General features: G+C 55.5%; 1 protein-coding gene across 3 annotated transcripts; it reads left to right on the top strand.

The window, feature by feature from the left end:
• Window positions 1-345: 345 nt before the first annotated feature.
• On the top strand, window positions 346-21,130 carry RELA (RELA proto-oncogene, NF-kB subunit). Of its 3 annotated transcripts, none has more exons than XM_077822233.1 (11): window positions 346-923; window positions 13,216-13,260; window positions 14,400-14,551; window positions 15,189-15,337; window positions 15,690-15,781; window positions 16,863-17,000; window positions 17,296-17,400; window positions 17,828-18,040; window positions 18,190-18,270; window positions 18,719-18,814; window positions 19,007-21,130. In XM_077822233.1, the coding sequence occupies exons 1-11, from the start codon at window positions 917-919 to the stop codon at window positions 19,618-19,620; spliced, it is 1,692 nt and encodes a 563-aa protein (XP_077678359.1). In that variant the 5' UTR covers window positions 346-916; the 3' UTR covers window positions 19,621-21,130. The 3 variants fall into 3 exon arrangements, with proteins under 3 accessions (XP_077678359.1, XP_077678358.1, XP_077678361.1); XM_077822232.1 differs by having other exon boundaries at window positions 18,716-18,814; XM_077822235.1 differs by lacking the exon at window positions 346-923 and adding an exon at window positions 12,544-12,563 and having other exon boundaries at window positions 18,716-18,814.
• The last annotated feature ends 743 nt before the right edge of the window (window positions 21,131-21,873 follow it).

Raw genomic sequence — 21,873 nt, 5'->3', positions numbered from 1 at the left:
CCCAGCCTATGGGTCCCATATATAGGGTGACCAGACAGCAAGTGTGAAAAATCGGCACAGTGGGTGGGGGGTAATAGGAGCCTACATAAGAAAAGGACCCAAAAATCGGGACGGTCGCTTTAAATGGGGACATCCGGTCACCCCACCCATATGGCTCTGTGACGCCTTGCCCTGGTACCTGCCGCCTCTCTCTATTTCTCGGCCCCTCCCTCTCTGGTTTGGGATTCGCCCCTGCTCCCTTCCTCGCTGGCGCTGCCGTTCTTCCGGATCCGTCGCTTCCGCGCCTGCGTGGAATCCCCCGCTCCTTTGCATGATGGGCGGGGCTTTCCCAGCAGCGGGGCGGGTCACGTGGCGCGGGCATTTCCGCGAGCGGCGTAGCTTGCGAACGGATACAGCGGCGGCGCCTGGATCCGATCCCGCCGGAGGCCCCCGCCTGGACCACGCCCCCTCGGCCCCGCCCCTGCCTCGGACCCCCGATCGGGGCCGGAGCCCCGCTTCCGCCTCGGAGCCCCTCGAGGGGCTGGACCCGCCCTAGCTGGGCTCCCAGGGGCATCCCCAGCGGCACCCCTCTCCCGAGTGGGGTGGGGACCCCCGTAGGAGTCAGAATCCGCCCATTCCCTGTCAAATCCTCCCCCTTGGCGCCTACATCCCCCCGTCTCGGGGTGGGAGCAGCTGTTGTACTGGGACACCTCCATCCCCGCACGCGCTCTTATTGTGGACTGGGGTCCATCTCCTGAGCCCCCACGCAGGGGCCAGCCCTAGCCTGCGGAGCCCTCCCCCCCCCAACCTAGTATCCCCTGGATTCTTCTGGTTCCCAAACTGGGAGCCCCCCTCCTCGACTCCCTCCAACCAGGGAGCCCCCACCCCCGTACCTTCTTGATTCCCAGCCTGGGTCCTAGCCTGACTTCTGGCAGAAATGGATGGTAAGTGTGTACCCCCACTCCAGCAATATGGACTTTCCCCCAAATCCAGAACCCCCATTTACATCTGGGGTGTCTCTACTCCCTTCACCCCCGTCTCTGGAGGGGCGTGTGTAAAACGGGAGTCGCTGAGACAGTTGGGTGTGTGGAAGCAGCTGAGCTTATAGGGATGGGGGGGGGGAGGAAGCCCCCATTATTGGAGTGCTGGTTCTGAATATGGGGGGCTTGGAGAGCAGCTGGGATTCCCCAGGAACGTGGGTTTCCCCCGCTTTGTCCCATCCCCTGCTGCCCATTATTTCTCTAGCTGCTGCATTTCTGGGTCCCTGTCTTGTTTTGAAAAAGTTTTGTTGTGGTGGTGTCTGGTGAGACCTGCTTCCGGGGCCTTGGTTGGCAGCGAGTTCCTTGTTTGCTTTGGGGGTCAGGCAGGCACAGTGGATTTGGGGGCTGAAACGTGGTGTGGGGGGAAGAGATGGGGATTTGTGTGCCATAAAAAAAGCCAACACATTAGGAAAAACACAGATAGCAGAATCCTTCGGCATGGAGGAAGGGCCGGGCTGGAGTTGACTGGACGCTGTACAGCATAGAAACGGCAGCTCTGACGTGATATATTGGGCCTGTAAACCATCATATTTGAACACCTAGTTCTTATATAGTGTGGCACTTTCTGTATTATCCCGTAACCCAGAGCTCTTCTGTCTCGCCAACCAGGGCAGAAATACAGTGACAGAGTAAATTAATCCCTTCAAACCGGAAGTGTTTTGTTGTTATGTGTTTGAGACTTGAGGAACTCAATCTGTTTAGCCTAACAAAGAGAAGGCCTGATTTGATCAGTCTGTGAGTACTACGTGGGGAACAGAAATTTGATAATGGGCCATTCAGTCTAGCAGACAAAGGCCTCACAAGCTCCAGTTCTTGGAAACTAGACAAATTCAGACTAGAAATAAAGTGTTTCTGTTTTAACAGTGAGGGGAATTAATACACTGGGATGACTTCCTAAGGGCTGCAGTGGATTCTCCATCATAGGCAACTTTTAAACTAAATTGGATGATTTTTCTAAGAGATCTGCTCTAGTTCAATCAGGAATTAATTCGGGGCTGACCTATATGGCCTGTTATACCAGAGTTCAGAGTAGATGTTCACAGTGGTCATTTCTGGCTTTAGAATCAGCAAATCTATTTGTATTGCACTACTATGTAGGAGCCCCAGTCATAGCCCAGGACTCCTTGTGCTGGGTGCTGTACAGACCCAGAACAGAAAGATGGTCCCTGCCCCAACAAGCTGACAGTTCCTACTGAGTTAACCCTGTGAATGGCTCATGTGCTGGGTGCATCCTCCAGATTTGTAGCTCACTAGAACTGTACCACCTATGGACTCCAGTCAAGATTCTCTTCTGCCTATGTACTTTTCATGAAGATGTCCTCGGTGTTGCCTTCCTTAGAAATTTGGAGGTGGCGGAGCGAGGAGGTTTGGGCAGCTGGGCCTGTAGGCTCTGGAGAAGAGTTTGTGACTGAGCCAGCCACCCATTTTGGCTGAATGGCTCAACATGAAACAGCTGATTGTGTGGATGTGTTGGGAGGTCCTCATTAGAGTTCAAAGTTAAGGTGGCGATTGTTGCGGGGGGGCGGGCAAGAGCATGTTGGTGACGCTCTGTTTTTAAAGGGCTATTTTTTCACAACCTAGGGAGCTAGAAAGGATGGATATATCTATATAACAAACTCCATTTTCCACACCCCCATCAATTCAGGCTATCTCCACCCCCAGTTCTCTGCTCCTTTCCTACCCTTGTAGGCTCCGAAGTGGGGAACTACAACGAGCCCTAGAAGTCACCAGTCCTCATATGTCAGGGCTCCGGTTGAGGGGTTGGGAAGGAATTGCTCCCCACCCAGCTGCCTTAGGGAGGTGGGGTGCTGGGCTGATGGAGCCCGCTGGTTTGATCTGGTACAGCTAATCCTAAAACTTCCAAGTGCCTTAACTAGACCCTGCCACCAGAACCAGAAGCCCAAATACCATTGGGGCTAGTGTGCCTCAGCAGCAACTGAGACAAGACCTTAGGGTTAAAATAAATAACACCATCTTTTCCCTGCTGCTAATACCTATTTATTAGGTGTATTGTGGTAGCACCTAGACTCTCTTCCCCCTCCCCATCCCCCCGACTGAGGTCAGGGGATGGTACTGGATGCTTTCCAGACCTCTGGCTGAGACCTAGCGCTCCCAGTTGTGGTGGGCACTGCCCAGACACACAGCGAGGGACAGGCTCTGCACAAAGAGCTTCCAACTGAGACCTTGTCTAAGGTAAAAGGTTTTCCAGCTATGTTGGCTAGGAGTGTAGAACCCACGGCCAATGCAGTGGAGACATCTTTGCTGGTATACCCTGCCTAGCATAGACAGGGTGTTGAAAGACACAGGGTGAGAGGGGAAACTGAGGCACAGAGAGGGAAAGGGACTTGCCCAAAGTTGGTGGCGGACCTGGGAATAGAACCTAGGTGTCCTGAGTCCCAGTCCAGTGCCCTAGCCACTAGCCCTGGTGCAGGGTAGGGATTGTCTTTCAGTGTGTGTCTCTGCAGTACCAGACATGGTGGGGGGCTGTGTGGCTCTTGGCATCACAAAGCGTTCCCAGTCTTGGCCAGGGCCTGTAGACACTTCTGTAATACGAGTAATAATAATGGAACAGGTTATTCTGATTCTGCTCTCTGTTATCCACCCAGTCGTAGGCTCTGATTCAGCAAGGTGCTTGTGTGTAATTCTACCCAGCATGAGTATTAGTATTGCTGTGTATTTCATATGTGTTGGTAGCACCAGGAGCCCCAGTCCCGCAGCAGGACTCCATTGTGCTCGGCGCTGTACGAAGAGGACAAAGGTACTCCCTGCCCCAAAGAGCTGGCTGGGAGTTACTGCAGTGAATGACTTTGAACTCAGGCTAATTGCCAGGCTGGATCAGGCCTGAAGTCCTTCTAGCCCCATCTCTGACCATGGCTGTGAAACCAGCTGCTGCAGAGGCAGGCAGAAGACGCCTCCTGTGGGAGCAGTTGAGGGGAATAATCTGGCCCCCTTCAGTAGTCTCCTCCCCACTCTGACTGGATAAGAGCAGCTTCATTGCTGAGGCAGGAGGTTTGATGTCCCATCCAAAACTCTGTCTGGCTTTCCAGCCTTTGCCCTTCCAACTCCATGTAGTCTTGTTCACCAGAGAAATGGCCAGTCCCTTCTGGATTCCTGCTCAGCCCCCAGCCTCAGTCGTAGCCTGTGGCAACGGGTTCTGCAGGTGAATGGTGCCGTGCGTGGAAATCCTTTCCTCTGATCAGTTCTGAATTTGCTGCCTTCTGATCTCAGCCAGGACTCGATTCAGGGCACGCCTATGGCCTGTGTGAGAGAGGTCAGCCTATCTCAGGGGGCCCTTCCGGCCTTAGAATCTATGACTGTCCTAGTGCTGCCAGAAAGCAAGGGATGCTCCCAATCTCTCCTCTTTACCATCCTTCGCTCAGATCCAAGGTGAGCAGCCCTCACTGCTCTCCACTGTTCCAGGCCTCTCAGCCTACTAGGAGCCACCTGCGATTCTGGGCCCTGTAGGAGGTGGCATGCCTAGTGCTGTGTGTGACTGCACCATTGGTTTATATGCTGGCATTGGAAGACCCTTCATCCCGCTCTTAGGGCACTGTGTAATTTGTTTGCTTTTTGACTGCTGCTTTTAATCAATTCGTCCCATCAGATGCCTGAACCCTTGGTCTAACGCACATATTCAATATTATTTGTATTATGGTTGTAACTCAAGATTCCAACTGAGATCAGGGTCCCCCCATGTGCACAGGTGGGGGTGGGAGAGGGGCCATCCTGTTGTGCCAGGCCCAGACACACAATATGAGAGAGTCCCTGCTCTGGAGGAGCTCACAGTCTGAATAGACGAGGGGTGGATGGGGAGGCAGAGGCACCAAGAGGGGAAAGGACTTTCCCAAGGTCACGCAGCAGCTCGATCGCAGATCTGGGAATAGAACTCAGGAGTCCTGACTCCTAGGACAGTGCCCCTATCCGCTAGAGCACGCTGCCTCTTAATTCTTGTCAGTCATGCATCATAGTAGATTTCCAGGCCAGAGAGCCATTCCTGTCTCCAGCCCAGATCTGGTGGATGAGCTAGAACATTGGTTTTAGAGTGACGTGTGAGCTGGATGAAAAGACCCCAAGTAATAGATACTCCACCCAGTCCTAGAGTCAGCTGTTCTAATGGTTAATCCCCCTCCCTGTTAAAAATTTGCTGAATCCATGAGATTCTTTATACAGAAAGGCAGCCTTGAACTCAAAGGGTTTTTTAATAGAAAGAATCAGGGGGAAACATCTTTTTGAGTTCAGGCTTTAGAAATATGGCACAATAGGTCAGCCTAAGTAATTTAGGAGCTGGTCTCATTTTAAAGAGACTTAGGCGAGACTAGGAATTTAAACTCCAGTCTCTCTCACTTAGGCGTGTTTGAAAATTTTCCCAGGCTGACCTGCAATAATCAGTTTAATTCACTGGCTACAATTAATCCCGCCGTTTCTTTAATTTAGTTTTAAATGTGAAGCCTGTTTTGATAAGAGAAGTTTATGGATCCAAAACATTTAAGGTTTTGTTTAATAAAAATGCATTTTAGATGCTGTTTTGTGTGTTTAATTAAATTCCAGTCACCATCCTAATGCAGCTTGACACAAATAATGAGCAAAAAGTTAACTATCTAGTAAATAAGCTATATGTCTTTTACCATTTTCTAACATGCTAAAGATGTTCAGTTAATAAGAATCTGAAATATTAAGCTATATAATTGCTTAAATAAATGCATATTGTTATAGTGTATTCTCTTAGGCAGCAAAAAGGTGTACCAAATCTCGCGTAAAGGCTCTGTTTAGTTGTAACTCAGCATGTTTTAATGAGGGGGCACCTTTCTTTAGAAAATTGCTGAAGTACAAAGTTTATGAAAATGGATGATTGAAATTGAGGCTTCCCACTTCGTAATTTAAATCACCTTGATTTTAAATCAGTCCACCGTGGTTTCCTAGAGTTTAAGGACGCAAGAGATCATCAGATCCTCCAGTCTGACCCTCTGTATAACACGGGGGGTTCATTTTCATCCAATCCTGCTTGTATTGAGCGCAATGCATTTGAATCCTCAGGAGGCTAAATTATTGTGAGCCCCATGCAGAGAACAGGCAAGACCGAGGAGCCCCCAGTGCCCAAGGGACCTGCGCTGGCAGGGAATCACTGTGATGAGCCGTGTCCAGCTGATCCCAGCAGATGACCTGTGCCCCATGCTGCAGGGGAAGGTGAAAACCCCCAAGGACTCTGCCAATCTGACCTGGGGGAAATTCCTTCCTGACCCCCAGTCTGATGATGGGCTGAACCCTGAGCATCTGGGCAAGACCCACCCACCAGGCAGCTAGAGAGAGGATTTGATACCATCTCAGAGCACTGGCCCACCCCATCCAGTGTCTCAGCTGGGCTGATCTCTGGTGCTTCAGAGGAAGTCAGAAAAAAATCCCCAACCCAGACATAAGAGCATAAGAATGGCCATACTGGGTCAGACCAATGGTCCATCTAGCCAGAATCCTGTCTTCCAACAGTGGCCAATGCCAGGTGCTTCAAAGGGAATGAACAGAACAGGTAATCATCAAGTGATCCATCCTCTGTTGCCCATTCCCAGCTTCTGGCAAACAGAGGCTAGGACACCATCCCTGCCCATCCTTGCTAATAGCCATTAATGGACCTATCCTCTATGAACTTATCTAGTTCTTTTTTGAACCCTGTTATAGTCTTGGCCTTCACAGCGTCCTCTGGCAAAGAGTTCCACAGGTTAACTATGCATTGTGTGACAAAATACTTCCTTTTCTTTGTTTTAAACCTGCTACCTATTAATTTCATTGGGTGACCCCTAGTTCTTGTGTTATGAGAAGAAGTAAACAACACTTCCTTATTTCTCCAAACCAGTCATGATTTAATAGACATCTATAGTATCCCTCCTTAATTGTCTCTTTTCCAAGCTGAAAAGTCCCAGTCTTAACTAACTAAACGGATCTAGTTAGCTGTACATTGTGGGAAAAAATCCCTTCCTGACCCCAGAAAGTGACTGGCTGAAGCCCTGAAGCATGAGATTTGATTACAGTCATCTTAATGTAGACAGTCTCTGTCTTTTTGCAATCATGGAAACAAAATCAGTTTAGAAGCCGCTGCCATGAGGATTTAAATCTGGCCCATCTGTGTCTGATTTCAGCATGTTCATTGGAAACAGAGTGTCTGCAAATTTAAAACTGTTTTGTGGGGGAAAATACTTTCCCACTGCAACAATTAATCCATGGGACTCACTGCCACATGATTTTATTGTGGCAGAGAGCTCAGGAGGAATTGCATAGGGCCTGGATGCTCATAGGGCAATCGAGACATCCCGAGAAAAGATTAAAAAAAAGACAAGCAAGCCTTTTGGAAGGGCTTTGGAGCTTCCTGCTTCAAGCCACAAGCTGCCTGCTAACTAATGGCTTAGTGACACTCCAGGAGCTCAATCTATTTAGTTTAATGCAGGGGTTCTCAAACTGGGGGTTGGGACCCCTCAGGGGGTCGTGAGGTTATTATGTGGGGGGTCATGAGCTGTGTGCCTCCAGCATTTATAATGGTGGTAAATATATAAAAAAGTGTTTTTAATTTATAAGGGGGGATCACACTCAGAGGCTTGCTATATGAAAGGGGTCACAGTACGAAAGTTTGAGAATCACTGGTTTAAGGGATATATAAACTCCTTCACGAGATGCATGCGCAGGGGAGTGTGTTTGTGTGAATCATGCACACAGGACACACACACACACTGCTCTGTAGACAATCTCATGTGTGTATAATAATCTTACCTCTTATCTAGTACTTTTAATCAGATTTTAAAGCACGCTACAAAGGGGAATGATATCATTCTCATGCAGCCACCTCTGGTGTGGGCCACTGGGGCTGTTTTTACAGAGATCCCTTTTGCCCAGCACTGAAATGCAGCTGCAATTACCCCTATTTTACAGATGGGGAAACTGAGGCACAAAGAGGGAAGACTTACCCTAAGTCACCCAGTAGGCTGGTGGCAGAGCCAGGAATAGAATCCAGGAGTCCGGCTCTCCAGTGCCATGCTCTACCCACTAGCCACACTGTGAGGTCCATATGTAATATTCACCTCCCTCTATGATGATGCACAGAGGATGGGAGTCTCACAGCCCCCAGCTACCCAGCCTAGTTCTGTAGCTCAAACTGTAATGACGCTGTCCTAGTCTAAACTAGAAAGGATTTGTCGGTATTGCCAAACCAGTACAGTCATGCCGGCAAACCTTCCTAGTGGAGACTCTGCTTATACCGGCAAAACACTTCTTATACCGGGTCCCTGAGCAAAACAAGCCACTGACAAAAGGACTTTTTTATCATTATTATCAGTGCTCTCAGTCTGTTTGCTGCTGTAACCGTATCTGCATTGGAGCTTTTGCTAGTATAAAATGTTAACAGATCTCACCCGTGACATTGCTTTTACCAGCAAACGTTTTGAGTGTCGATCTGGCCTCAGTCTTTTAACTTGGGAAATCCCCAGTTCAGTCCCTGGGCTCAGCCAGGATTGTGGCTGTCCTGCATGTGTGTATTTTACATACACACTCCCCTGTATGCACCTCTCGGGCATATACACAGGGAACAGAAAGTACCTACTTGGGGACAGAAGTTGGATAACATGAGGGCTCTTCAGTTCGGCAGTCAGAGGTGTAACGTGATCCAGCAACTGGAAACTGAAGCTTGCGGAATGCAGATCGAAAATAAGGCAACATATTTTTACCAGTCAGGGGAATTCACCAGTGGACCAACCGTGGGTTGTGGTGGATTCTGCATCACTGGCAATACTTAAATCAAGATTGGATGGTTTTCTAGCAGATCTGCTCTGTCCCGGATGAACTAATTCCAGGCCAGCCTATGTTATATATAGGGCCCTACCAAATTCACGGTCCATTTTGGTCAATTTCACGGTCACAGGATTTTAAAAATCATGAATTTAATGATTTCAGCTATTTACATCTGAAATTTCACAGTGTTGTCATTGTAGGGGTCCTGACCCAAAAGGAGTTTGGGGTGGGGGGGGGGGGGTTGCGACACTGCTACACTTCTGCGCAGGCGCTGCCTTCAGAGCTGGGCAGCTGGAGAGCGGCGGCTGTTGCCCGGGAGCCCAGCTCTGAAGGCAGAGCTGCCGCCAGCAGCGGTGCAGAAGTGAGGATGGCCTGGTATGGTGGTGCCACCCTTACTTCTGTGCTGCCGCCTGCAGAGCTGAGCCCTCGGTCAGCAGCCGCCGCTCTCCAGCTGCCCAGCTCGGAAGGCAGCAATGCAGAAGTAAGGGTGGCATGGTATGGTATCACCACCCTTACTTCTGTGCGGCTGCTGGCGGGGCGCTGCCTTCGGAGCTGGGCACCTGGCTAACAGCTGCCACTCTCCAGCTGCCCAGCTCTGAAGGCAGCACAGAAGTAAGGATGACAATTCTGTAATCCTCCTACCATAATCTTGTGACCCCCCCCCCGCACCTCCCTTTTGGGCCAGGACCCCCAGTTTGAGAAACGCTGGTCTCCCCTGTGAAATCTATTTAGTATAGGGTAAAAGCACACAAGAGACCAGACCGCAGTGGGCCCGTCTGGCCTTACAGACGATGGACACTCTCTCCTACTCCCCCGTACATACATGCATGATTGTCATCTGCTTTGCAGACAAGCAGGACACAAAGGCGGTTCCTGACGGCATCCCAACTTTGATGGCTTTTGCGGAGAGATGGGGGGGTACTGGCCCCAGGGGTCAGTGGGGAGGCATAGCTGGGTTGTCTCTGGAAGGGGACGGGAGGAAAACCTTGCTGCCTCCCAGACTCATAGTCCCCACTCCCCTCCCAGAGCTGCAGCTAGAACCCAGGAGTCTGACAAGTCACCAAATGTTTCCTGAAACTTGAATGGACCTGCATATGGAGGCAGCAGAGCCCGGTCGGTGCATAAAGCACAGGACTCCTGGGTTCTTTTTGCCACCTTGATGAGCTGTGTCACCTTGGACAGGTCCCTTCCCCTCTCTGTACTTCAGTTTCCCCTCCCATCCTTTCTCTGTGTCTATTGTTAGATCTCCAGAGCAGGGACTGTCTCTCACTGTGTGTCTGTGCAGCACCCGCCGTGACGGGGCCCAGCACGACTGTAATGCCCGTAATTCATAGAGATGAGAAGTCCCATCTAGTTCCATTCTGTCCCCTCCACTCCAGCACCCAGGGCAGGATTGTCCCCCAGGGCTCCAGTTCTCTGTCCTCCGTGTGCTGGGCTCCTGCCACTCCCCTGGCTGGGGGGCTGTCAGCCCAGCCTCTGGCCACAAGATTCCCCGCACAGAACAGATGTCGTCAAGGGAAAAGAATTGTGTTCCCTGTGCCCCTCCCTCTGCATCCCAGCAGCTGCAGCATGCTGGGAGGGGGCATGGATCCTAGGGGACTAGGGCTCTCCATCCCCGGAGCTGGCAGTCCCGGGATCAGTGGATACGTATGGGGCAGTGGTTAGAATATTGCCCCCCACCCCTCATTATTTCCACTTTAAAAACTTCGTGCTGAAACAGGCAGAAAACTCCCTTCAGGTGCCCTTGCTCCTGACCCACAGCCCCCTGCTAGGCCAGTCCTGGGCCCCCCCAACAGTTCTGTTGGAGCCCCTCCCTCCTGCCCCACAGCCCTCTGCTAGCCCAGCCCTGGGTTACTCCTCCCCTCCCCCACCACCTGTGGGATTTGAGTTGATATGAAATACAGATTCTGTTGTTCTTCCTCTTCCTAAATTGCTGCCTCCCTTGGTCCCTGCACAGGCCCCATAAATCACCTCCCACTAGCAGTGCTGCCGGGACAATGGCACCTGGTTAATGAGTGAGCTGGGCCCCTTGGGAACCAGGGTGCAGCTCCCAGCTCTGCAAACAGAAACCGAGGGCACTAACTGCTGGTCTGAGCCAAGCTGGGAGCCCCTGGGCTTGGCGGAATCAGGCTGCAGACCTGGAGGCCTCAGTGTGTGCCGGGGAAGCTCAGTAGGGGCGCTCTCCCCTCGCAGTCTGCGCTGGCCCCAGCCCGGAGATGAGGGTGCCATGCCACAGGGAGCGGGCTGGGGGAGCTCAGTAGGGGGCGATCTCCCCTCATAGTCAGTCCTGGCCCCAGCATCCCTGCCTGGTGCTAGGGTGCACAGTGCTGCAGATGCACCCAAGGCTGTGATGTCTTCGTCCAGCAGAGGAGTGGGGAACTGGAGGGCAGCGTCGGTTGCTTGTACGTGACAGGGCAACCGGCTGCCCTCAAGCGCCAGTCAAGTCCCACTTCTGGTTCTCAGCAGCTCAGTCTTCCCAGGAATTCCCTGTTGGAGCCTTTGTTCCATGGAGGTGCTCTGTGGGGACTGGGGGCTCAGGGCTCTGCCTGGGAGGTGGTCGGGGCACCCAAAACCACGGCTCCTCTCCCAGAGCCAGTAATGAGACCCAGGAGTCCTAACTCCCAGTCCACTGCTCTAACCACTAGTCACCATTACCCTCCTAGAGCTGGGACTTGAACCCAGGAGTCCTGATACTTACTCCGTGCTGACCTGCCTGCATCTCCGCTGGGTCAACACTCCCGACTTACGCTGGTATAACTACATTGCTTAGGGATGTGGGAAATTCATCCCCCTGAGCGATGCCGTTAACCGACCTAACTCCCAGGGCAGACAGCACTGAGTCAACAGAAGGGCTTCTCCCACCGACCACCCCTGCCTCTTGGGGAGCTTGAGTACCTACACCGACGGCAGATGCTGCAGCGCTGGAAGCGTGGACGAGCCCTACATGACGGTGCCCCACTCCCTCCCCACTTGGAAGGATTTGGGTGTGTCGCTGGGCAGGGTCCTTCACAAACGGGCCAGGCCCTGATCACCCCATGCCTGAAATCCACACAGATCACCTGGCTGGGACAACATGCACCAGGGAGGAGGCAGGGGATTGTCTTCCCAAAGGAAGCAACCAGAAGCCAGGTGCCTGGGGGTGTTCAATGGGAAAACCCTGTGTTGTATAATTTATAAACAACCTCCCACGATCCGCCCCGGAAGTGGCTGTATCTCAGTGCCAGGCAAGGGATCCCTTAGGTGTGTTTCTGAAAGATGTGTGCTTGGGAGGGGACGCTCTCTGGAACAGGGTTTGTCTGGTGCTTGCTGTTACCCAGAGTTGGAGGCCTCTCTGGTCCTGTAGGAATGACATGTCTAGTGTGCGGCCCATTCTACAGCTGCTATAAAAACCATGCCTCATTTCATCCTCCAACGAAATGCAGCCACTTCTAGGGTGGAGCATAGCAGTGTACAAGAGCCGCACAGCAACGCCGCACAAGGGTGTCTGGGGCGAGTAAGAACAGCTGGAACTGCCAGTGCATCTAGGGAGAGCAATGGAATTGCCTGAGCTGGAAATTCCCCAGGACAGTGGGGTTGAGGGGTCAGGATCAGCACAGTGTCCCCTAGTGCTGCACGGGGGCATCTGTGCCAGCCCTGACTGCAATGGGAGAGAGCCTGTTTCCTTCAGCACTCTTTATTTCTCTTGGAGGCGTGCCAGCTGCATCCTGACCTGGCAGTGCCTGCAGTCTGGGTGCCCTGTGACAATTGGGAGTGGTGCCAGGCTGGCAAAGGCCCCATGTGAGTTATGGGAAAGGGCAGCACTGTGTGGGAGCTGGGACTTTGCCACCTCTGGGACAGGGTCTGAGATCAGGAGCTTTTAACTCCCGTCATGAGCCCCCTGCACTGCCTGTCCACTTTCCCAAATCCTTATGCTGCCTGGACATCAAGGGGTGAAATAGCCCTGAGTGGAGGTGCATGTCACTTCGCATGTGAACCCCCATGTCCAGGACACCTCCCACCCCAGAGGATTCCATTCTACCTCCCTGAATAACCCCCTTCTGTTTTAATCCCATTCACCATTATCTTTTATTTCTAATTCCAAATGACTGTGCCTACTCCAGAGACAGTTGCATCTCACCCCCACTCTTTCCCCTGGGGAAGCATGAACCCTGTTGCCGGTGGGCAAGTCAGGATTCTGGGCAGCAGGGGGCAGCACGGAGGACCTCATAGAAGCATGTAATAGGCATGGGGCATGAGAGTGGAGAGGATGAGGTGCAATACCAGGTCTGTACACTAGGTGGAGCTGATTGATGACAAGAGAGCTGTTTTCCCGGTTGGGAAAATACCAGGGCCCTATCTGCATGCTGTACCTGTGGAACTCCCTGCTGCAGGAGGTTGCAAAAACCCTGGCTCTGTCATGCCAGTAACCACTCCCATTCTTGCCTTTCAGACCTGCTGCCACTTGCCTTCCTCCAGCAGGACTGGGGCCTCCAGGGTGAGTCATGATTCAATTTGTGTAACTAAACTGAATGTAATTAACAAAATTATGATTGTTAATAATGTATTTCACTAGCAGCTGCCCTCCAAGTCTGTTATGTCTTTTGAAGCATTAGTCCCTTGCAAAACCATCTCAAGCACTAGAGATTATCCCCGTAGAACCTAGGAGTCCTGGCTCCCAGCACCTCCTGCTCTAACCCACTTGATCCCACTCTCGTCCCAGGGCCAGGAATAGAATGCAGGAGGCTGCTGTGCTACAGTGAGTGGGGCAGAGGTTCAGTAGGGGGCACTCTCTCCCCAGAGTAAATGCTACCCCAGTACCGCAGCATGTCTCTAGGGTACGCCGTGGTGCTAGAAATGCCATTCACTGCAGGAGACACAAGTGTGACACTACATCTCAGCACCAGGTGAGGGATGCATGTCTAAACAGCCTCCTTACCCCACCCCAGAGGCGGCTGCATCTCAGCACTCTGGGATCCTGGTGTCAGGGGTTCCCCAGCCTGGCAGGGTGGGAGTTGGGATGACTCATTGCGGACTCTGGATTAGTCACATTGTGAGGTGGATTCCTGCAGCGGAAGCTGCCCTCGGTGTGCCCTGAGTGACAAGGTTCAAGCCTGGCTCTGGATGGAGATCTCCTGGGGACTCCATCTCCTCCCTGCAGGGCTGCTGGCCTAATGCCAGCAAAGTGTGACATGGGGGGCTGTACATTCCACTGTTGTGTTAAAGCTCCAGTCAGGGGAAATCCACAAGAGGGAGTAGCTGCCCCAGACTTGACAGGCCTGTGCTGAGATGTGGGGGCTGTTTATACAGGGATCCCTTGCCCCATGCTGAGCTGCAGCCCCCTTGGGGGTGGGGAAGGAGGGGTGCATAGGGGCTGTTCAGAAGGACTCCTGGGTTCTGTACAGTTCTGAAAGAAGAGTGGGATCTAGTGGATAGGGCAGGAGGGGCTGGGAGTCAGGACTCCTGGGTTTTATTCCCTAGTTTGGCCACTGACCCAATCCACGTGCCTCAGTTTCCCTCCATTGGATTTACGTCCCTCAGGCTAAAGCCATTGCTGATTGCAGAGGTGAGGGCACAGGTGGGTGATGCCAAGGGTGGGTCTGTCCATCGCTCATGTCTGTCTCTCTGTGCCCTCAGACCCTACCCCCAGCAGCACCCCCTACGTGGAGATCATCGAACAGCCCAAGCAGCGCGGCATGCGCTTCCGCTACAAGTGTGAGGGGCGCTCGGCCGGCAGCATCCCCGGGGAGCACAGCACTGACACCACCAAGACCCACCCCACCATCAAGGTCAGCCCCTGCCCTGCCCCAGTGCACCTCTCCCCCACACTCCACCTCGAGATCAGCCCCTCCCTGCTCTCACGGACAAGGTTTTTGCACCTCCAGTGCCCCCTCCCATGCCCCCTATGCATTCCCAATCCCTCACTTCTGGGTGGGTGGCCTGGACCCCCTAATGAAATCCGGGGGGAAGGAGCACTGCCTAAAGGATAGAGCAGAGAGCTGGGAGCCAGGACTCCTGGGTTCTATCCCTAGCTCTGGGAAGGGAGTGGAGTCTCGTGGGACAGAGTAGGTGGGGTGAGGGTGAGCTGAGAGCTAGGTTCTCTCTCTGGCTGTCTTGATTTGCTGCATGACCCCAGAGTGTGCTGCTCCCCCACTCTGTGACTCAGTCCCCCCCCACCCCCCCGTGAGATTTGAGGAGGGTCTCTGAGTGTTAACACTCCCGAGCTCCCATGTGGAGCAGGACCCCAACAATGCCTGATGCCAAAGGCCCCAGACCCCTGCAACTGCAGGGCTCATGGCTCATGGGTGCGGTGAGTATGGAAGGTCTCAGCCTGATTTCCAGTGGGAATGGGAGGGAGGGGCTCCTTTCCAGCCCTGCTGAGGATCCTTGGAGCCCCTAACCTCTGCCCCCTTCTCCCACCCCCAGATCAATAATTACACAGGCCCCGGGAAGGTTCGTATCTCTCTGGTGACCAAGGACGCCCCCCACCGACCCCACCCCCACGAGCTGGTGGGCAAGGACTGCAAGGACGGCTACTATGAGGCTGAGCTTTCACCTGAGCGCAACATCCACAGGTGAGCCCGGACGCCTGGGTTCAATGCCCAGCTTTGGTAGGGGCGTGGGGGTCTGCTGCAGTAGAGATGTGGGGCTGGAGTCAGGACCTGGATTGGGGGAAGGGTGGTTGTCGAGTGGGTTAAAGCGGGGTGGGGAGCCGGGCATCAGGACTCCTGGGTTCTATTTCAGCTTTGCTGCTGATTTGCTTTGTGGGAAATTGCGGCACTACGATGGGAGGGGCCTGACCCAGGATCTCTCAGCAAGTCGGGCAGAGCTGGGGACGGAATCCAGGGGTCCTGCCCCCCACCCTTCCCGGGGCTGGGCTGGCACCATGCAGGGAGGAGCGGTGGGTAACTCCTGCCTGCATCTCAGCTTCCAGAACCTGGGCATCCAGTGCGTGAAGAAACGGGAGCTGGACGAGGCTGTGGCACAGCGCATCCGCACCAACAATAACCCCTTCAATGGTGAGTGGGGGACTGCCTGGGGGGGTGGGGCACAACCAACCGCAGCCCCTTCGATGGGGGGGGACTGCCTGGGGGGGTGGGGCACAACCAACCGCAGCCCCTTCGATGGGGGGGGACTGCCTGGGGGTGGGGCACAACCAACCGCAGCCCCTTCGATGGCGGGGGACTGCCTGGGGGTGGGGCACAACCAACCGCAGCCCCTTCGATGGGGGGGGGACTGCCGTGGGGGGGTGGGGCACAACCAACCGCAGCCCCTTCGATGAATGGGGGACTGCCTGGGGGTGGGGCACAACCGACCGCAGCCCCTTCGATGGGGGGGGACTGCCTGGGGGTGGGGCACAACCGACCGCAGCCCCTTCGATGGGGGGGGACTGCCTGGGGGTGGGGCACAACCGACCGCAGCCCCTTCGATGGGGGGGGACTGCCTGGGGGTGGGGCACAACCGACCGCAGCCCCTTCGATGGGGGGGGACTGCCTGGGGGTGGGGCACAACCGACCGCAGCCCCTTCGATGTGGGGGGACTGCCTGGGGGTGGGGCACAACCGACCGCAGCCCCTTCGATGGGGGGGGACTGCCTGGGGGTGGGGCACAACCGACCGCAGCCCCTTCGATGGGGGGGGACTGCCTGGGGGTGGGGCACAACCGACCGCAGCCCCTTCGATGAATGGGGGACTGCCTGGGGGTGGGGCACAACCAACCGCAGCCCCTTCGATGGGGGGGGGGACTGCCTGGGGGGGTGGGGCACAACCAACCGCAGCCCCTTCGATGGGGGGGGACTGCCTGGGGGGGTGGGGCACAACCAACCGCAGCCCCTTCGATGGCGGGGGACTGCCTGGGGGTGGGGCACAACCAACCGCAGCCCCTTTGATGGGGGGAAGGACTGCCCGGGGATGAGGGAGAACCAACCGCAGCCCCTTCGATATAAGGGGGGCCAGAGCCAGTAATAGCCCCTTCAGGCAGTGTGGGAGGAGGAGAAATTGCCCAGGCAGGGTTGGAGCCACGGATCCCGGGAGAGGGGAGGTGGGGATGAGGATCTCAGCCACCCTGTGTGAGCCTCATTGCCCCTCTCTTGCCCCCACAGTGCCCCTGGACAACCAGAAGGGGGACTATGACTTGAACGCCGTGCGGCTCTGCTTCCAGGTGTGGGTGCAGGACCCTGTGGGCACCGGGCACCTCGTCCCGCTGCCCCTCGTGGTGTCACAGCCGATCTACGACAACCGTGAGCCCCGGAGGGAGGGAGCCGGGCCCAGCTGCAGGGGTTGGGGGTGGGGGTCACCAGCATAGCAGCGGGGGAGAGGGTACCTTGGGGAGGGTCCTTGGCCCAGAGATTGGGGAAGTTGGTGGGGGTCTCTGGAGCGGCAGTGGGGGGTGGTACAGGAGAATGGAGGGGCTGAGGGTTGCAGTGGAGAGGGGGTCCCTAGCACATGGATATGGTGGGGTCCAGAGGAAGAGACTCATGTGTGCCCCCATGTTGGTTTGTATTGGGGTCCCTGACTCCCCCTTCCACTCTCCAGGAGCCCCCAACACGGCTGAGCTGAAGATCTGCCGGGTCAATCGCAACTCGGGGAGCTGTCTGGGTGGGGACGAGATCTTCCTGCTCTGCGACAAGGTGCAGAAAGGTAAGTGCTTAGGGGGCTTACTCCCTGAGGGTGTGGGTGCAGGCCTTGGGCTCCTAGCGTGTGGTGGGAGGATGAATGGGTGTGCTGGGCATCCCCAGAGGGGATGAGTACAGAGGTCCTCTTGTTCCATCAGGGCACAGTTGGCTTTATCCCCAAATGCTGGATCTCCAGCCTGGCTCCTCCCACAGGGATGGTGACTCCAACCCCACCCCACTCCCATACACTCCCACCCCCCAAGCAGCTGGCTCCATTGCTCTTTGATGCGGAAGCCAGTGGTTAGAATGGGGCGGCCTGGGGTCTATCCACAGCTCTGGGAGGGCAGTCAGGTCTAGTGGCTGGGAGGCTGGGAGCCCAGACTCCCGGGTTCTATCTCCAGCTCTCCCATTGGTGCCTGCAGCCCCCTCACCTCCCCTTTGCCTCCCCCCAGAGGACATTGAGGTCCGATTCTTCAAGGACTCGTGGGAGGCCAAGGGCTCCTTCTCGCAGGCAGACGTGCACCGGCAGGTTGCCATCGTGTTCAAAACCCCGCCCTACCAGGACCAGGCGCTCAGGGAGCCGGTGACGGTGCAGATGCAGCTCCGGCGCCCATCTGACAAGGAGGTCAGCGAGGCCATGGAGTTCCGCTACCTGCCAGATGAAGGTACCAGGGGGCCTTTCCTCGAGGGGGCGCCAGCTCCACCCTGGCTCGAGGGCAGCGGGACTGGCTGGCTCCAGGGGTGGGGAATGTGACCCCACCCTGGGGCACGGCGGAATCAGCCCCCAGGGCTAAAGGGCCATGCTCTCCCCTAGGTGACTTCCACCGCATCGAGGAGAAGCGCAAGCGAACGCGGGACACCTTCAAGAACTTTGTGCAGAAAGCGCCTTTCGCAGGTGAGGCCAGGGGTGGGCGATGACTCTTAACGGGCAGGGGGGCAGAGTATCTAGGGGGATGGGGAGGAGATTGTGGGGGGTCTCTTTGTTGGGGGGGGGAAGGGGTGGTCTCTGAGCTGGGCAGGGAGAGCCTTTTAGCTGGGAAGGGGGCTGGGAAGGAGGGGCTCTTTGGGGGAGGGCAGCTCAGGAGGGTGGGTGGCTCTTGAGGGGCAGGGGTGGGGGGGTCTTAGAGTTGGGCTTCAGGCACCTAAGCCAAGGGGGGTTGAGGGAGAGGAGACTGAACCTGGTTGTCTCTAGTACGAGGGTCGGGGGTATGACTGTGGTGTTGGGAGGTGGAGCCCATTAGTCTCCTACATGGAGGGGGAACTGAGGGTGGCCTCGCTGCTGTGGGGGGGTCCTCTGCTCTGGTGCCCCCCCATGTTACTGACCCTGTCTCTCCTCGCAGCAGTGGTGGTTCCGGAGTCACGCTCCCCGCGTCGGATTGCTGTCCCTGCCCGCACAGCTGCCATGCCCAAACCCAGCCTCATCCGACCCAGTATGAGTGGTAAGGGGGCTCCAGCCACTCTACGCAGGGTGGGGAATGGGCCTTTCCCCTCAAGGGGGCACCAGTTTGGGGGGACTGCACAATCCCCCATAATGCTTCTTTGTACCATGCTGTCCTAGAGGGGAGGCACTGGGGTCCCTGCCCATGGGATTGGCCCCCCCACCTCCCAGCACTAACCTCTCCCTTCTCTAGGTCTCACCGGAATGGCGGGCGCCATGGGGCAGCTGCCGACCATCCAGAAGCCGCAGGCCACGGCCCAGCACCCCCCCTTACCCTTCACCGGGCCCAGCCGAGCTCCTCCTCCTCCCACCCCCCAGCTGGGCTTCAGTACAGTCAACCTGGAGGAGTTCTCCAGCCTGGGCATCTCAAGTCGGGCCCAGCCCCCACCCCCTGCTCCCGAGGCCGAGCCCAACTTTGACCCCTTCTTCCACCTGCCGTTTGAGGGCGGGGGCGACTCAGTCGCCATGGAGCTGGGGGCCTTGCTGGAGGACACCACCTATACCAGCCTGGAGTCCATCAACACTACTGAGTTCCGGCAGCTGCTGAGCCAGGGGTCGTCCACCGAGGGTGCTGACGGGCACAGCATGCTCCTGACCTATCCCGAGTCGATCACCCGCCTGATGAGCAGCCAGCGTGGTGTGGTGGGCGTGACAGGGGAGGAGCCACAGGGCAACGGCGGGGGTGGGGGGGCCAGCGGTGCCAACAGCTTCATCAATGGGGTCCTGGGCGGCCTCCCGGAAGAGAACCTCACCTCCATGGGGGATCTGGACTTCAGCGCCCTGCTCAGCCAGTTCAGTTCCTCTTAGTTGGGACGCTGGGAAAGACGGACTGACGGTGACACCCCCCACCTGGCTCTGCGCAAGGGACTCGGGGGGTAACTGCTCATCCACCGAGAGCCCCCCCACCTCCCACCGGGGGGATCGGACTCTGCCCTGGACTCAGTCAGCTCAGGTCCCCCATCCGGCCTGCCTGGGCCCTGTATTACTGGCTTCATTTGGCTATCAATCTCACTGTCCGCCCACCCCATGCCTCCCCAGAGCCCTGCTCTGTATCCCCCCCCACTCCATCCCCTGCACTACGGGGGGTCTCCCACTTGTCAGGCTGAGGGGGCAGCGCCAGGGGTTAGTTCCCTCCCCTGTTGCAGCGGGAGGAGCAAAGAAGAGCCTGACCCTCTTTTCACAGGAATAGAGGGGGGAGGAGCAGACAATGGACTGATCCATTGTCAGGACTGGGAGGGGACAGGCTTCACCCATTATTCACAGGAGGGAAGAGGAGGGGAGTGAAGCTGCCCTGAGCTTCTGGGTTCCTTCTGCTCTGTCCTCCCTTACCTGAAAACTGTTGGCTGGGGTGGGGGAGCTCTGCCTTAGCTCCTGCAGCAGCTCTGATTGGCTGCCTATCCCCATTCCCAGCCTCCTGGGGATGGGCAGCCAATCAGAAAGGGTTCCCTCAAGGCAGGGCTGGGGGGTTCTGGCATCCAGACCGGCTCTGTGTTGTGGGTGTATTGTGGGAGGGGGAATTCTCCTTCCCACCCTCAGAAGGTGCCTTAGCAGAAGCAGCATTAACTCCCCCCACCCCTTTGCAGCTGGGGAGTGTGAACGGGACCCCTCCCACCCAGCAGAGGGCCTGCGGTGAGCTGTAGGAGACCCAGCACCCCCTTGCTGGGGGGGTCTCCTCCCCCTGTTGCACATTGGCTTTGAGAGCTCTGCAAGATGTGTAAGGGGGATGAGGGTTGTTGCTGCACCTTGTTTCGGGGCATTCTCCAATTCTTGTATTATAATGTGCCTTGCCGTGCGGTAGGAAGGGGTGGCACTGCCCCTCCATGCCTAGTGCCCCTGGATCTTCCCATCCCTGCTCCATGGCTCAGAGGACTCAGCTGGGCCTGCAGTTGGGGTGGGGGCAGTGCCCAAAACAGCCAGCAGTAGGTGCCCTGTTGCACAGAGCACTCTTCCAGGTCTGTAAAACGAAGCTGGCCCTGCTAGGTGTCGTAAGAGAGGCTATGAACCTATCAGAGGCTCTGAGCTACTCCTCCCGCTGGCACCGGCTTGCAGCAGGAAGGCCCAGAGAGTAGTGCTACAAAGCACCTGGGCCCATCACGGCCTCCTGCCCCTCTCTGCATTCACCATTGCAGGGTTTGTATAGCGTTCCTCACCCTATATTTTGGCTTCCACTGTCGTTTGTCTTACTATTGGCTAAATGTAGCTGGACGGTTTTAACCGTGAGTGACACGTATTATTAATGTATTTGCTATCTCTGGGGCGCAGGGACTTGCTTCCGTGCCCAGTTTTTCCGCTGACTTATGTTCCTAATAAACCTGAGTCAAAGCGCAGCCCCCGGCTTCTTATTGGCAAATAGAGATCTGTTCTGAGACAGTCCATGGAGGGCCTTGACCTCCTGGGTCATGAAGTCCCATGCTATCGCAAACCACCCCATCAGCAGCCCCTGCCAGCATTCAGCTGCTTCCCATTCCCTCAGCATCGCTCCCAGAATTGAGCTGGTACTAGTGTAGCTCCAGCACCTCCTGCAGGGGCTGCATGGGTATGTCATGGGTGTGTGAGTGAAGCCAGTTGACGCAGGGGGGAGAGTGGGCCAGGTCAGAATTGTTATCTTGACTGTGGACTGGATCTTGCTCTTTGAACTGGAGTGACTCCAGGTGTGGGGGTGAAGTTAGGGCCAGATCTTTCTCACTGAACTCAGAGCACCCCTAGGAGTGTGGGTGAAGTTAGACCTCAAATCTTATGCTCTGGCCTTTCTCTGAGAGAGATTCTCTCTGAGAATCCAACATGTCCCCCATTGCAGTCAATGTCCTCGCTCCAGATCTGGCTAACAGGTCAGAATCTGGCCATACACCCTGGGCTGTGGGGAGCAAAGAGGCTTCACCCTGTTTTTGCTGTTCTAAGAGGTGGCCAGAAAATGGTTTAAAACAAAAAGACTTGCTTAATTGTTAGCCTTTAAATTATGGTCTTGTTCCCAGGGAGGAGGGGGATGGAGTGTGTGGTAGGAATGTGGTGTCATAACACTGACCATTCACACTCCCCCCTTCCACTTTTAAGCCAATTTAA

The sequence above is a fragment of the Eretmochelys imbricata genome, chromosome 7 (genome assembly GCF_965152235.1).
Source record: "Eretmochelys imbricata isolate rEreImb1 chromosome 7, rEreImb1.hap1, whole genome shotgun sequence".
In the NCBI taxonomy this organism is placed as follows: Eukaryota; Metazoa; Chordata; order Testudines; family Cheloniidae; genus Eretmochelys; species Eretmochelys imbricata.
This window is presented reverse-complemented; position numbering and strand designations above follow the sequence as displayed.

Coding starts and splice junctions, on each gene's coding strand:
- RELA (XM_077822232.1), top strand. Junction 15,782..16,862: donor CAACAATAACCCCTTCAATG/GTGAGTGGGGGA, acceptor TTGCCCCCACAG/TGCCCCTGGACAACCAGAAG. Junction 17,001..17,295: donor ACAGCCGATCTACGACAACC/GTGAGCCCCGGA, acceptor TCCACTCTCCAG/GAGCCCCCAACACGGCTGAG.